Below are 16,450 nucleotides of genomic sequence, written 5' to 3'. Positions count from 1 at the left end.
TTGGTTGCCCCATCAGTTATGTTTCTAAGGTTATCCATGGCGATCGTTGTACTCTGCTGGGGAGAATCAACTGTCCTTTACCAGCGGAAGACACTCGATGTGCGGTTCCGTATGGATCTACCATAAATTTGCCATGGAGCCGCACGCCGAGCGACAAATCTTAACACTCCTCCTTTATCGTGGCTTGTGACAGACAGCTCGGGTCCCGATCCAATTCCCCCTTCACCCGTTCACTCTTTTTTAGGGAGCCACACGTGGCGGTTCATTAGCAAAGGTCCGTCACTGGCGCAGAGGGTAACGGCAAGGGGATGGACTGTCCTGTATGTTATTCAATATCGCTATTGAAGGTGTAATCCAGCGAGCGGGCATCGAAATGAAAGGAACGATCTTCAGCAAGAGTAGCCAACTCCTAGCCTTTGCAGACGACCTCGATATCATTACTAGAAACCTCCGTGGTACGGCGGAGGCTATCTACGCCGGACTAAAAACGGAGGCTAGGAGGATAGGGTAACAAATTAATGCGTCGAAAACCAAATATATGGTAGGAAGAGGGTCCCGAGAAAGTAACGTTTGCCTCCCACGGACAGTGACTATTGACTGCGATGAACTTGCGCTTGTCATTAGCTTTGAATAGTTGTTCTAATTGTTCACGATCTCTGTCCTTCTTTCGGTGCTTTTTGCTTTCTCTTTCTCTCTTTCTCGTTTCTTCCTTTTTTTTTCTTCTTTTTAGGTGGCGGATGAAACAACTTGAGTAACCAACAAGGAGCAAAATTCCGCATTCCACATGCAGCATGATTCATGAATGGTCCGTTAGGGAGAAACCGTAAAACTCGAAAGCATTCGGTTTCTATTTACCTATAGCTTCTGTTCCAACCCACTGAACTAAAAGTTTATTAGTCTTCTCTGAAGATAAATTATTTACCGAAGCTGGATGTTTACAACAGCTCGAGTGTTTTAAAAAATAAACCTTAGTGCCAACGCTCGCCCAAATACGGATGTTAATTGAAAGCAGCTTAAACCGGTTGTTGACTTTTGTTATCTATTCGCGCCTAACGTTCAATTATGTTTGCACAAAAACTGCTGATTCGCTTTAATTAGATAATGCAGCTAGGCTTACTTACAAATATTTGCCTCATTTCATTTGGGCCTACAGCGATTTCTTCAAAACTATAAAAGCTCCGCCCGTTGGTGGCTAGTCTTTTACTCGGTCGAAAGTTTGTACGTACGCACTTAAAATCCCTAAAATTTGGAAGTGAAGTGAAACACACCGAACGATTGATTCCTTTTATCACATACTTTTATTTATATTTATATCATGTTAGTAATGCAAAAAAACGTGTAGTTTTTGTTTCGAATATATTTAACACGTTATAAAGTTTTAGTGGTTTTTTTTTTGTTTTGTTTTGTTTTGTTAGGCCTACGAACGAGATGAAACTGTTGTTTGAGTTTTGAGAAAGCTCGGAAAGCTCTCGGGCGCTTATAATTACATTTATATATGTATATGTATATACCTTCTCGTAACAAGGATTTGTTCAACTTATGGCGATTAAAATTGTTGTTGTTGTTGTTGCGCGACGATAATCTAGTAAACCTATAACGAAGAAGGAGCTTCTGGCTTTAAAAAGGCTAGTTTTTTGTTCTCTAATGCATGATTGTTTTTGTTTGTGTTCATTATAACGTAGAAACGGAAGCAGAGCCTACTGCGATGGCAGATGCTCTGCCAAAAACGTAAAATGAAAAATTGAATGTGTTGTGAGTGAGTATCGTATTATTAATTAATAGTGAATTCCGAAGAAAATGCCACAGTTGTTCGACTGAAAGTGAAAGCAGTCAACTAATTCGCGAAATTATCGCGAAAAAAACAAGAGAATAGTTTCATATCACAATTGGAGTTAAAAGTGGATACAAACATTGGGTTTGATATGGTTAAAAAAGCGTTTTCAACCTACTACGTGTGTTGGGTCTGTCACATTTCTGCGAAAAAAGTGCTCTACTAAATGTTATTTTTGTTTGCTGATTCCTACATTATGTTTAACGGGGCACACATTGAAGCAAGTAATAGTTGATTTATTGATACGAAATTGTTGCTAAAGGTTTCCAAAACAGCTACCTAGAAGAGTTCCATCCAGCACGAATTACGAATGGTATTGACCATGTGACCTCCTCTCAACAATTTTGCAGATGTGCTTGAGATCATTATCGCCTTCAGCGGATCAATTACGAATGGCCGAATCACGTGTGATCAAAATAGCAAATGACCGAATAGCATATTCGGCTGAAAATATTCACAAATGCACAAATGTTGGGTGTGTGCTGTCCTTACTCGCTGCCGCCCGTTCGACCTTTCGTGTTTCGACCGAATACGGTTTCGGCCATTCAGAACCAGCCCCCTAGAGCAGCGTATTATTTTCCTTTGTCTCCTTACTATCGTTTAATGTTTGATTTTAGCTGAAGCGTTGAAGAGGTCATACACTTGGAATGGAACAGATCCAGTACTTGCTTTGTTCGTTCTTTATTCTGTTGGCCAATTATTGCGCTGAAAGCTGATTATTATTTTAATAAGTTTATTAACCAAAATCAACCATAACGGGGCAGCAAATTCGCTCGTTTTTCGTTTGATATTTAGACAAGTATACAATGCCGGTATGTGTGCTTCGCTAGTGGCCTGTAGTACAACTGCAAGTTTGCTAAAACGGTAAAATCGTTTCAATTTGGAACATCGCATATATCTGAAATTAGAAGGCTCAATCTGCTGAACCCTCAGCAGAAAATTCCTAATAAACCTATAACAAGCAGTTCTGTAGTAATAAGGAATCATAAAGCAATGTAAAATTTGCACACAAACCGGAGTGCAATAATGTTTTAAAATGATTCAACTTAACTAATATGCTGTGTAAACAAATGGTGATCAATTTATTGAATTGAACGCATATTTTTCGTCCACTTTGCTTGTTTTGTATTGTTGTATTATTAGTTATAACACTACTATTTTATTTTCTCGAGAATGTGGAACAATATATGCTAGAAATGTTATTCAATATTCATTCCTAATATAGAAATAGATACTCATGATTATTAATTAGCTTGTAGACTCTTCTTAGTATTCTCCTTTTTTTTTATTCAATGCTACGGTTTTTTTTTCTTTCTTCTGAATATTCGATATTATGATAGCACTCTTCTCTTGGCGGCGTACTTTACTATTAAACTAGGAAATTTTTCGACTACCTAAATAATTCGAATGCGTGAAATAAACGACAATTTTAAGCAGATTTGTTGGTACCAACAACACATTTTTGGGGTTTGATGGCAGCCTTTCTAAACATAAACGCCTAATTACCCTAGTTATGAACAATATTTGGGTTCCTTCAATTTCAATAAACTTTCTCTAATGAGTTTTACTTAAATCATACATCATCCGATTCGTTAGTTAATGAGACGTAAAATTTGAAAAAAAGTATTGTTCGAACTAATTTTTTCTGACCCAATACTGTCTTTTTTTTTGGTTAAATTTTCCTCTACACACAAAAACTAATACGAACAATTTGCAAAACTTGTGACGAAAAATTTGTAAATAAATTAGACCTACTACATTAACGAACGAAACTAGAAAATAAACATCCACCCGTTGTTAAGTTGTTGTTGTTCGACGACATGTTCTCTAGCCAAAAAACTAGGTAAATAGAAACACAAAACCACATTTCGGAGGACGCCGCCAAGCGTTGCCCCGCCTATCCTATACTTTTTTTTCGGTATGAAAATATTTTCTGTGTGTCTGTCTGTGTCTGTGTGTGTGTGTTGTATCGGTCCAATGAAACAGATATTGCTACTTCTCTTATGCACCAACCACGCTACCAGTTGTGATTCCACTTCCAATATGGATCAAATGAACAAAAATACAATTACTGTTATTACTGTTGCTGTAATGGGTTTCGATATTACCATTTCCGGGACTGCTGTTGTTGCTGCTGCTGCCATAAAGTTGATAGTAGTATAGATAGTAATAGCAAAGTTGCTGGTGCTGCTGTTGTTGTTGTTGTTGGTCCAAAACTTGGCATACATTACCTTGTTCTGGCATTAACAGCGATGGCAGTTGCGGGTTCTGTTGCTGCTGCTGCTGCTGCTGGGGCATTTGTAATGGAACAGAACTAAGCAACTAGATGTCATAGTAGTCATACATTTCCGACAACTCCGAATCTTCGCTATCCGAGAAGAAAGACATAAAGTCCTCCAGTAAACGCCCCCGCTGGTGCAGAACCTCGCGGAAGAAGTCCTGTGAATGAGAAGATAAAAAAAAGATATCTTGTAGATTTGACTCCTCCAAGAATCGTTTCAGCACTTCGAAAGTAAAACATTGAGCCGGCTTAGCATTAGTGCCCTCAAGCACCTTAGTCCTTGGCTCTAGCATAGAAAAGGGAACTTCTAATCCGTTATAACTTGCAAGTACTTTACTATCAGAATGTGAGAGGCTTGCACACCAAAATCACACGACTGTGATTGTTATAAAGTAGCTACGACTACATGGTCTCATCCTAAGGAAATTATGAATCCACGAGCACATTGATAGCAGCCAAACCTCCACCAACCATCACACTTTTCTTTGCAAGACAAATGGCTAAGCTTGCAGTATCCAGCACTCTATCATTGCGGCTATACAAATTTCATTAGACCTCCGAAATATACTTGGCGCCTACAAAGACTAAGAAGTAGGGTAGTCGAAGGCGGTCGTTCCAAGGTCATTTGTGAAAAGCAAATCTACCCCGGCATTACTACCAAAATACTCTATGCACTTTGAGACAATATACCTCGCAGAAGTTTCTGGCGATGCGCATGATAAAACTAAGGAAGGCAGATGAGGAAAACCAAAGGCTCAAGATGGCTACCTTGGGGCGTTCCAGGGTAAGGAATGAGCGATCAAAACCGTCGATGATGACTTCAAGAGGTCGATCAAGAAAGTATGAATAAGCCGCCGTAGCAACGAGCCCCCAGTGTCACACTCATCCAGATTAGCACTGCGATGGTTCAATTTATCTTAAAGAGTCGTGCGGCGCTTAAACATGAAGGTGTGTTGATCGCCTCTACCATCATCAGCAGCTTAGAGGCCGGAGTAGCTCGAGCCGTATCAAGAACTCGTCTCCCCTAACTCTCGATCCCGGGTTACTCGCCGCCAATTACTTGACCATCTGGACAATTGCAAGTCAGCTTCGATTTGATCGAGCTATTCAGATCTTTTGGACCCCGTTATTCAACCTGTTACCGCTAATGGTGAAAAGAGAGAAAACTAGACCTTCTTCTATAAAAAGGTTGTCTTCTATTATTTTCTTTAAACCTTCAAACCAAGCTCTTTCTCTTATTCGGAAAGCTTAGCAAGGAGGTGGAAAACTTTCGGAAACGAGAACAGTTTTACTGCGTGGTCTGATTTACTCTATTCAATGAAAATGTTTACGCCCTGCCTTCCTCTGGATTTTCCTAACGAAGTTTAACAGACGTGTAATTAGATGCATCCGTTACATGCCGGACCCCATAAATCTTCTACGATTTATCAATAGAGTTTGAAGGATCGCATCAATTTTATATTGCTCCTAATCTGAATTTGTCTCAATTCGCTTTATGGGTACAGTTGATTCTTGTGAAAATGTAATGCTAGAATGTAATCTTTTGTCTGATTGCCTCAATTGTACATCTAACTAAAAACATGTTTAACATCTATTTAATCTATGTAGCTTGTTTCGCCAATTTTCAATTTGTTTTAAAATTTCATGATACGCAATGTCACCCATGGTTTGCTTGTGTAATACAGAAACGAGTTCGAGTCGAACAGTTTGAATATCTTTGTCGGAATCGCGTCTAACTGCATGGATGAACATTTTCTCTTCGGGTTTTTTTTTTTTGAAGAATTGCTGCTGCTAAACAATCTGGTGTCGTCATTATTTCAATATGTGATAAGATAAAGTGGCTACCATTGATTTGTATTAATTCCTTCATTGGATGCTCGTTCACTGCGATATGAGGATTGTCTACGATAATTGAAGATTTGTCCTTCGGGTGCGGAATCGGTATTATATGGAACAATTCGAACGTTTCTTTAGCAATGATTGTAGTCTTCATTGTTATTATTATCGTATCATTTATAGTTCTAGTTTTGTATTGAGCCGCTGTTGGATGGGTCAGAATCTCATATCCATTGGGTAGAGAACGCGTAATATTGGTTCTGATTTTATTTAAATCCTCTGAAGTCAGTAGAAATAAACGAATTGTGCTGTATTTTCCTAATATTTCACTGACCATCTATTTCGCAAGCATTTCCGCTTCCAGCATTCCTTTCTGGAGCCACCAAAATGTTACCGCTAAGGGTGAATAGGGAGAAAACTAGACCTTCTTCTATAAAAAGGATACGGAAGGCTTAGTAAGGAGCTTCTAAAAGCTTATATTTTCCAAGTATTTAGCCTTTAACGCATCTATTTTACCCCACCCCACCTAGACTCCGTTTTGGTCTAGCAATAACTTGCCACCACCGTCCCAAAACTTCTGGTTATAATGCCTAAGCCATCTTACTCACCGCAGTGAAGCGATCGGTAACAATCATCAAGTTGACGCGATCTATACAGACCATAAAGCATTTTTTGATCGCATTGATCATAACATTGTCATTCAAAAGCTTCGACATTACGGCTTCTCCTGGCAACTTGTGATTAGGATCCAATCTTGATAATAGAAACCTACAAGTCAAAGTTGGTGCTCCCTCATCGCATCGCAATTTTCTAACTGCTCCGAAGTTCCACAAGGCAGTAATCTTGGACCAATCTTGTTGACCTTGTTCTTCAACGATACAGCGAATTTAAACAACGGTAAACGTAAACTGGTTTACGCTGATGATTTCCGAATTTAGATCATCGAAAGTCTCGCTGACTGCCACGATCATAAAAAACCCGTCTGCATCGTTTTGCTGAAAAGTGTTAACAGAGCGTAGAGAAGTACGTCGTTACATCGTTCCATCGCAAAAAGAGCCGGAAAGTCTTCAGCTTTAACAATTCAATTGGAAATGATATCTTGGAGCGGACAGGAGTTGTAAAAAACTTGGGAGTGTACTAAGACTCGAAGCTTACGTTTAGACTGTAACAGACATCAGTGGTTCACAAAGCTAATCGACAACTCGGGTTTTGTGTTTAAGATAGCCCAGAAGTTCGATGACCCCATCTGCCTCCGGTTGCTATACTATGCGTTAGTCAGGTCCCACCTTTAATCTTCCGCTATTATTTGGTCCCCGTATCACATGAATTGGATCCGGTTGTGAGAAACGTGCTGCTCCAGCCACAAATGCTGATGTCAATGAATGTATAACTGTTGTCATTTATAGTCATTTCTATAGAATTTGTTGGATGATTTGGTCCGCAGTGGCGTCTTTATAAAAGGTGCTCGGTATTTACTCACTTAGTTGCCTTTACGTTTTATGACAACCCAGGTAACCAATAAGCATTAAAATAAGCAGTAAATCAGTCGTTTATTAGCATCTTTGGCGTTTTATACTGCAGGTTGTTGTTTATCAGCTTTTTGACTGCATAACTGTTGTAAATTGGCATGCACAATTCTATTTAAATTCTTCTTGTTGGTAACTAGTTGCAAATAAGCATTGTCAGCACTATAAGAGGGCTATCAGTAAAGTAGCCGCATATTTTGCCAAAATAGCATTTAAGTAGCATTTAAGGCAACTTAAATGCTTATTGGCTTGCTTTTAAATTGCATTGGAAATGCTTATTGGTTACCTGGGAAGGCCACAATCCCTCCAACTCGGTCCATTGGAGTTAGTCTCCAGTCTCGCGTGCACCCAGTGCTTGTCAGATCTTGTTCCGCCTCATTCGCGGTGCTCCGCTTCTTATTCCTGCCGGATTCCAGGCGAAAACCATTTTTGCAGAATAGTTGTCCTGAATTATAGTCAAATAATATCCTGCCCCATCATTCTTCGCCTCCATGTACCGCAACGTTCTGTTGCACGCCACCAGATGGTACTTACCGATGGTACCAGATGGTACTTATCGAAAACTCTGAGTGCCCCGCACGTTGATCGTCGGTCACTTTATAACAACTTTGAGCGCAATATTAAATAGCAGACAAGAAAAACTGTCTCCTTGTCGAGATTGTGCCAGATCCCGTCAATCGTAGCCGTGTTAACTTTAGTCAGCTTCCCCGGAAATATTACATAGCTCTGGTCGGTTTACACTATCATACGCCGCTTTGAAATCAATGAACAGGTGATGCGTGAAGACTCGGAATTTGCGGCACTTATGTCGCAGGGTGAAGAATTGGTTCGTTGTAGACGACGGTCGATGTGAGATGACTGGGCAAAGTACTTTGTAGGCGACATGCAGGATAGTGTTCGCTCATAATCCAGCTTGTCACCTTCCTTGTAGATAGGGCAACTTCTACTCTAGCGGTAGTTGTTCCGTATCTCAAATCTTAACAATCAAATGACGCAAACAGCTGACCAACTTATCCCAATGTTGACAAGTTCCGCTGTAACCCGCTGTTCCATCCTACTTATTTGTTGTCCTTATTTGCAGGGTTCATATTATAACGTAACACAAAATTCGATGTTATTCGGCGTGTAGCGGGTAGAAAAAACCTAGTATTTGTAAGGGTTTCATCCAGCTCACCCTATTCCGGCAGTGCGGCTTCGAGTAATAATGCTTAGCTGTCGGTAATATCTGGTTGTTTCAGCCGCGTTAGATTAATTTATCCTTGCGATCTTCGGCACTATCCAAGCACTATGGGCCGGAAATTAAAATTCCGGGACAGCAATATTTGCGGTTAAACAGCATGTCTCCGCTCAATGTGGTTTTCGGCAACTTTTTGAATAAAAAAATGATGCATCTTTTGACGGGGTCGTCCAATATTTAGGTGTTACTTTAACAACAATTTAAGTAATAACTTTTTGAGTAAATATTTATTCACCGATGTAGTTTCAAAATATGAAAGATAAACCAATTTCAAGTAGTTTTTCTGAAGATATCAAACTTCTGCCTTTTACCCATTTTCAGCAATAGACCTTTGTTTATAAACGACCCCTCAAATCACGTTTCTTCTTGTAACATGTTTGTTTATTTCAACAGACAGCTCAATGTTATGTTCTAGAAAACATTTTGCACATAAAAGAGGAATATTTTTGCTGAAGACTGTTTTGCTTTATATGCATTAATTAACAAGATATATCTGATAGTTTGCATACCAATTTGTAGGGAATTATTGAAGCTATCTGCTCAAAGGTGTATTTTAGAGAATACCTGGGAACAGTGTTAAAAAGTTCATAGCAGCTCAATGAGATTTCAGGCACATGAAATTTCATCCTATATCACAAACGAGAAACTCACATATGAATTTCTCTTGCTATTACACGCGATGCTTCTGTTGCTATACGATGTGAACCAAATTCAGCTGCGAGCATTTTGTTTAATTCTTCCACAGCTGGCATTTCATGCAATGAACCAGAGAGCAAAAAAGAATCTACCGTCAGAAAAAACATTAGCAACGAGATATGCGGCGCACATTTATGAATTAAGATGGCAAACACAGCTACGTATCGCACGAGAGAATGCCTATGCTGTTCAACAAGGAATTTGTATGTATATGTGCATAGCTCCTGGTAGCAGTTGAAGCAAAGCAGAATTTGATCAAGCGGAAAGAAGTACGTGTGAGTTTTGTGCTTCTTGCTATGAAAACAGAAAAACTCACGCGTGATTTTTTTATGCATAGGATCAGGCAAACATGATTCACAGTTGATTTTGATTTTTGATGAGATTTGAGATTTTGAGTTTTTAACATCACTGCCTACCAGCCTCTATTTTCAAGTATTTAGTCTTCGACTCATTTATTTTAGGCCTACTCCTGCTAAACACCGCTTTCAGTCTAGTCCTAGCATAAATTGCTAGCTTTTATATGAAGACTCAGATTATTGCGACCGCAAATGCTTGTGGAGTCCATAGGCACAACTTCCACTGAAAATACGCTAATAAAATGTGCGTGACGATATTTTTCTGTAGGAATTTCCGATAAGGTCCCAAAATTCTCATACAACACTGGATCCGATCCATCATAGCTATGTTACGTTTAGTCTTCTTCCCCGAAAAACCGTTTTGGTCAAGGGAAAGTCGCTGAGAACATTCCGTTCACCTCATTCATAGAAAATTTGTTCAGTCTGTGCCTTACTGTGCCGCTGAGGTGCTGATCGTGTGAAACCTGCCAAACTCGCCTGCGCCCAGCCAGACTGTTTTGATCGTTTTGACAATAACAAACATTGGCAGGGCTGCCAATTTCTAAAATTTCAACATTTAAATGTCAAAAAGGTGAGCCATGTACCGCAATTGTAATCAATTAGGTAAGCTGTTCCTTAAATTGAGCCTGCAGCAATGTTCTAAGCGACTTACCACTGGTTTTGGTTCAACTTTTCATAGCTTTTGTCGGTTTACACTATCATATGCCGCTTTGAAATCAATGAACAAGTGATGTCTGGTAACTCGGAATTCGCTGTACTTCTAGAGCATCTGTCGCAGGGCGAAGATTTGGTCCATCCTAGACCGTCCCTCCATGAATCCGGCCTAATAACTTCTTACGAATCTATTGACTATTGACGACGGTCATTGGAAGAAGACTGGGGGAAACCCTTTGTAGGCGGCATTCAGAACAGACCGCTCATAATCCAGATAGATAGGGCAATTTCTACGTTACGTATCCCAAATCTAAACAATTAATTGATGCAAACACCTGGCCAACTTGTCTTAATGTTGATAAGTTCCGCTCTAACACCATCCCATCCTGCTGCATTCTGACAAAGCGGAAAATTCCCTTGTTAAACACTCAAGGTCCACGTAACACAACTCGATGTGCCAAATTCGAGGTGTCGCGAGTAGAAAAAAAAAAGCCTAGTCTTTGTAAGGATTCATCCAGCTCACCCTCTTCCAGCAGGGCGGCTTCGAGCGATAATGCGTTACTTTCGGTTACATCTGTCTGGTTGCTTCAGTCGCGATAGTTTAATCCGCGGCGGGTGTCACAACAGATAGTTTTTGACGTATCTCAACCGTCAATGTTTTAGAGCGAAATAAGGCGCTATAACCAACCTGCAACCTGGCTTATGGTCGAAATGTCATAAGTTCATCCCCGAGGGTCCGGAGTATTATTTAATCTTTACTAGTTGAATACTCCCAACGAGCATTAAAACTAAACAATAACAATTGAACAGAAACGGTTGGTACGAGACGTCCCCGTTTCTTCCTCCCCTGTTGATTCAGAAATGTATTTATCTATACCTATAAAGAAGGATTTCTGTCTGTCTGTCTGTCTGTCCGTATGTTCCTTGTAGAATCGAAAACTACTGAACCAATCGGCGTGAAAATTTGCATGTAGGGGTTTTAGGGGCCAGGAAAGCTTTTAGTGATGGTTAGAGACCTCTCCCCCCACTAAGAGCGGGAGGGGGCTCCCATACAAATGAAACATAAATTTCTGCATAACTCGAGAACTAATCAAGCAAATAGAACAAAATTTGGCATGTGGGTGTTTTCGGTGACAAGAATTTATTTTATGGTAAATTGAGACCCCTCCCCTCTTTACAAGGGGAATTATAACTCCTCTCCCCTTTAAGAGAGGGGGCTTCCATACAAATTTCCTCATAACTCGAGAACTAATCAAGCAAATGGAACCAAATTTGGCATGTGAAGGTTTTCGAGGGCAAAAAAATTTTCTATGGTGGTTCTATGGTTTCTATGGTGATTAGGACCCCCCCCCCACTTTAAGAGGGTGGCTTCTACACAAATGAAATACTAATTTCCTCATAATCCGAGAACTAATCAAGCAAATGGAACCATATGTGGCATATGGAGGTTTTTGAAGGCAAAAATATTTTCTATGGTGAATTAGGACCCCTCCCCACTTTGCGAGGGGGGCTCCTATACAAATGAAATACAAATTTTCTCATAATCGAGAACTAATCAAGCAAATCGAACCAAATTTGGCATGTGAAGGTTCTCGAGGGCAAGAATATTTTCTATGGTGAATTAGGACCCCTTCCCACTTTAAGAGGGGGGGCTCCTGTACAAATGAAAAACGAATTTCCTCTTAACTCGAGAACTAATCAAGCAAATGGAACCAAATTTGGCATGAGGGAGTTTTAGATGGCAGAAATTTTTTCTATGGTGAATTACGACCCCTTCCCCTTTTGTGACCGATCATCCGAGATTCGTGATTTATGTACAACACAGGTTAATTTGTGGCCATACGAAGTTTGTCGGGTCAGCTAGTATTTTTATAAAAACAATAAAGAGCACATGATCAATACATGTCAAGGTATGGATATACATGGTAAATTAGTCTGGTTTTCAACACTTTCCTTGTCGGGGTTGTTCGCTGATTATGTGGATTCTCTTGTGTAAAACAAAACCGTTATTCGCGCGGTTCGCATTCACAGCCGCACACGCACACACTCTATACAGTAATCATTGCATCACGCTCACTTGTTAGATAAATAACAGTGTGGTCAAATCAATTGTCACTATAATATAATATTAAGTAAAATGAAATATTTTGATTTTTTGATCATATGATCATATCACAACTCCAAAGGTGTAAACTAATCGTCTTTCTTAAAAGTTCATTTATAAACTGTACGATAAACCTACGATCTTCTTAACGTCTACAATATGATTTGTTAATTGTCATCTCATCGATGAATTGCAGTCAGTATACTTTCAATTGAATAGCAGGTATACAATTTCACTTTGTTACGGTCATTTAAATAGAGAATAAAAAGCCTCCTCAAATTAAGAGGTAAGCCATATGGGACTTGATTGAAGCAATAACCATACATTTGTGAACGGGCAATTTGGTTCAGTGTACAAAATTCTAGATTCATCTAATTCAAAACAAGATGAACGGGTTACTTTGATTAACTTTTTTTTTCTGTTAGCACTTCGTGCGAAACTCGACACTCGATGAGTTCAAACACGAAGTAAAACATTAAAAATTACTGAGATAAATAAAAACAAATCAATTTGTAGATGTTCGATTCTCTCGTTTAACAAAAAACAAATTCGTACGTACCTGCAAATGGCTAAATCGAATGCGGTTTTCCGACCGCGATGGACCGCCCACGTCTACGAGCTGACCCGTCGGCAGGGCATGCTTGTAGAAACATTTGTTCCCGAAAGGACACTTGCCCGAGCCCTGCTTGAAGTGTTTGCAGTGGGTCGTATTACACGCCTTCTTGTAGTCGTTAATAAGTTTTTCCTTTTCCTCGCGACCCTCCACCCAGACGATGCTCGGACAGACAAAATCGGACGAGATGCGGCACGTGGGGCAGCCTCTGAAAATTTTTTTTAGCACACATGTTAACGACAAAATTAATATTGGACCAAAACTCGATCGTTGCTAAGCAAGGATTGAACTTGTTTCTGCTGCAACACATGCAAGGCCTACTAGCATTGACTCTGCACCATGGCTTCGGAAAGTAAATTTCTTCATAGCAATTCCTATCCAAATATGATTACTTTCCCAAGCCATTTGTGGTGACGACACAACCAAAACAGGTTGTGGGACATTACCTTTTGATTTTGTTTTCGAAATTTTTTGCCTTCCGCCACGTTCGAATGCACTCGAGACAGAAGATATGGTTACAGTTCGGCAGAATTCCGAAGCGCTGCTCACGGCCTGGCTTCTCCAGGATCACCTCCAGACAAATGCCGCAAATCTTGTCCTTCGAACGCTGTATTGCGAACGAGTGCTCCATGTCCAGCTCGTGCTGCTTGATGCAATCGACATTGTGCAGCCGCTGTTGCTCCTTGTCGGCCGGATTGAGGCAAAACTTGCCGCACAGTTCGCAAAGTTCGCCGTGCTCGTACGGGCAACCTTCCAGCATACAAACGCCGCTGTTTTCGTAGTATGGACACAGTACGGTGTCTCCCGCTGAATGCTCCTCGATTATTCCTAATCCATTGTGATTATTGTTAAGTGTAACGATTGCTGCATACGACAGACTGGCGCTATCGTTGAGCTCGGTTTCATCATTTTCCCTGTCCTCTGGATCAGCGGCATCATCTAGATCGCCGGTTTCGTCATCAGCGTCACAATCATCATCCATTAAGATAGCTGCTGGATCGGGATCCGGAGGCGGCAGTTGTTTCGCCTTGGGAATGAATTCAGGTGCGTTTATCCATTTAAGCGGATCGATCGTGAAACTACTAGCTTTCGCGATACTGTTAGCAGAAGGGGAGGAAATTTGCAATTCGGCTGCGTTGGCCGTTTCCGGTGAAGACGTGTCAGTATGAGCATTACGGCACGATGTTCCATAACGGCATGTGCCCAGTTTGTAGTACTTGCAGATTTCTTGATTGTCGACAGCCGACGATGGCATTGCTGATGACGACGAGGATGGTCCAGCGGTAGCCTCCGTTACGATAAAGGGAGACTCCATCGGAGAACGGTGAATAGAAATCTGCAAATGTAGGAAGAAAATCAGGCGTGTATCTTAGTGATACGCTTTAAAGACGTAGTTATTCACAAAAACAAAAATTCTTCTAGTAAAACACAGGTTTTTCAAATGTATAAATACAATCACCAAAAGGTGTTGTCAAAACTAGTTTTATTTCCTTTGTTCTAACTAAATCTTCCAGCGAATTGTGTCTGCATTTTGCAATTGCTGCTGACTGCAGCTGAAAGAAAATGCGTTGCACAATAGGCACGAAACTGAAAACTTGTGAATATGTGCAAATCATGCGTAGAAAAAGGCCATTGCGAAACGAAAACCAATAAACACTTACCGCTAACACCTGCCTATAGTGTTGTTCAATTCGGGCTTGTGTTCTGCAACCTATATTATGGCTCTCTGTAGTGAGCCAACTTGCTGCTTAGTATTTTTCTTTTGACGATGGCAGGACAGCAGCTGGCTCGATCCAACCGATTATTTGGCTACTCCGTTTTTCCAAAGAAGAAGCAACACTTTTGTTCCGAAAGCTGAAGTACTATTGAACGGGGCACAATTAAAAATGGAAAAAATATTAATCGAATCCAAATTTGCTGACATGAAAAACTAATGTCAATGCTTTTTTTCTTCTTTCTTTTACTTCATTTGTGAGGGCAATCCCCTCCACTGACTGACAGTGCAGGCGAGAAGTACTAAAAAATTAATTCGCAGTTTATTCTGAAATCACGAAATTCGCGTACACCACAAACGGAGATTATCATTAAACAGCAGCTACAACACAATTTAATTTGCAAAATATGAACAAATTCGGCACTAAACCAATTCTTTGGAAGAAAAAATTCCGTCACTTACTTCACTACAGACAAGTACTCAACCCAACTCAACTCAGCGAGTAAATTTTCTTTTGGTAGAATGGTAGTGCAAGGCAAGAGCAATCACGGCGGATAGTGAAATGCGCAAAGATGTGTGGGTTTCGTACACTCAAACCTCCAAGTAAATTCGTAACAGCAGCAGCAGGCAGGGATGCCACATATAATTCTGTGTTTTTTGTTGGAAAAATCTGACAATCTGTACGGCGAGGAAAAATATCTGTGCAAAAATCTGTCCAATGCAAAACAATGAGAGTGAAAGAGATAGAGAGCCATTTTGCTGACTATTTCCGTCTCTTTCACTCTCATGTAAAAGTTCAAAAATCTGTTTAATCTGTGTAATTTGGCGAAAATCTGTATTCTATGCATACATATTCTGTACAGGCGATTTCGTTCAAATATCTGTTAAACACAGAATAATCTGTGCATGTGGCAACCCTGGCAGCAGGCAGCAACGGGCAGAGATGCCAGATTTTTGATCTTCGATTCTTTATTACTAAAGTCGACCAAAAAGTCGACAACATTATCAAATCAAGACCAGCAATTCGAAAGGGCCAAAGTTGGCACGTCGCATTTTTCTGTGAAGAAAAATCTAAATGTCAAAAACCACTGTCAATTTTGACCTGCATGAAATATCAAACTTGAAAGAATTGCACCGCAGCCTGCCACATTGTACTGCTTTCACTATATCAGCAGTTCTGGATTCATGGTGTCTGCGTCACACTACATTTTCCATTTTGCCACCAAGTATTGATCGCTAAATTTTACGCTCAAAAGCCCCAAACACCGGCGTCGATCAGCTCCCTTCAGCGTCCATGATTCATGTCCGTAAAGGACCGGCGGGAGGATTAGCGTTCTGTGAATTGCGAGTTTTGTAGATGAATTTGCATACTACGGGATTTCAGCTGGCTACATAATCCGCAGAAACCCCGATTCGCAGCTCGGCACTAACACCAGTTGGACTCCCACGTTCCCTGCCAGCAACCATGTACTTCGTTTTGGCGGTGTTAATGGTAAGTCCCAATCTCGCTGCTTCCCATTTGAAAGACCTAAATAAGACCTCTTTCACTACAGGTCTACGGTTGATTTCGATTATATCGACTGTCGTGTCTCGAAGAAAGAA

At 40.4% G+C, this 16,450-nt stretch overlaps 1 protein-coding gene across 1 annotated transcript; it reads right to left on the bottom strand.

Moving 5' to 3' along the window:
• Nucleotides 1-1,344: 1,344 nt before the first annotated feature.
• Nucleotides 1,345-15,376, bottom strand: LOC128746427 (putative E3 ubiquitin-protein ligase makorin-4). Its single transcript, XM_053843479.1, has 5 exons — nt 15,311-15,376; nt 14,796-14,996; nt 13,581-14,470; nt 13,081-13,342; nt 1,345-4,270 (listed from the first exon to the last, which is right to left on the bottom strand). The coding sequence occupies exons 3-5, from the start codon at nt 14,447-14,449 to the stop codon at nt 4,154-4,156; spliced, it is 1,248 nt and encodes a 415-aa protein (XP_053699454.1). The 5' UTR covers nt 14,450-14,470; nt 14,796-14,996; nt 15,311-15,376; the 3' UTR covers nt 1,345-4,153.
• Between the last annotated feature and the right edge of the window lie 1,074 nt (nt 15,377-16,450).

This window comes from Sabethes cyaneus, chromosome 1 (genome assembly GCF_943734655.1).
Source record: "Sabethes cyaneus chromosome 1, idSabCyanKW18_F2, whole genome shotgun sequence".
Classification (NCBI taxonomy): domain Eukaryota; kingdom Metazoa; phylum Arthropoda; class Insecta; order Diptera; family Culicidae; genus Sabethes; species Sabethes cyaneus.
This window is presented reverse-complemented; position numbering and strand designations above follow the sequence as displayed.

What these genes read in the sequence shown, in the direction of transcription:
- LOC128746427 (XM_053843479.1), bottom strand. Translation starts at nt 14,449, where the DNA reads ATGGAGTCTCCCTTTATCGTAACGGAGGCTACCGCTGGACCATCCTCG. An exon ending in TTCGAAAACAAAATCAAAAG is followed by an intron (nt 13,343 to 13,580) that starts GTAATGTCCCAC and finishes AAAAATTTTCAG; the next exon opens with AGGCTGCCCCACGTGCCGCA. An exon ending in TTCGATTTAGCCATTTGCAG is followed by an intron (nt 4,271 to 13,080) that starts GTACGTACGAAT and finishes TCTCATTCACAG; the next exon opens with GACTTCTTCCGCGAGGTTCT.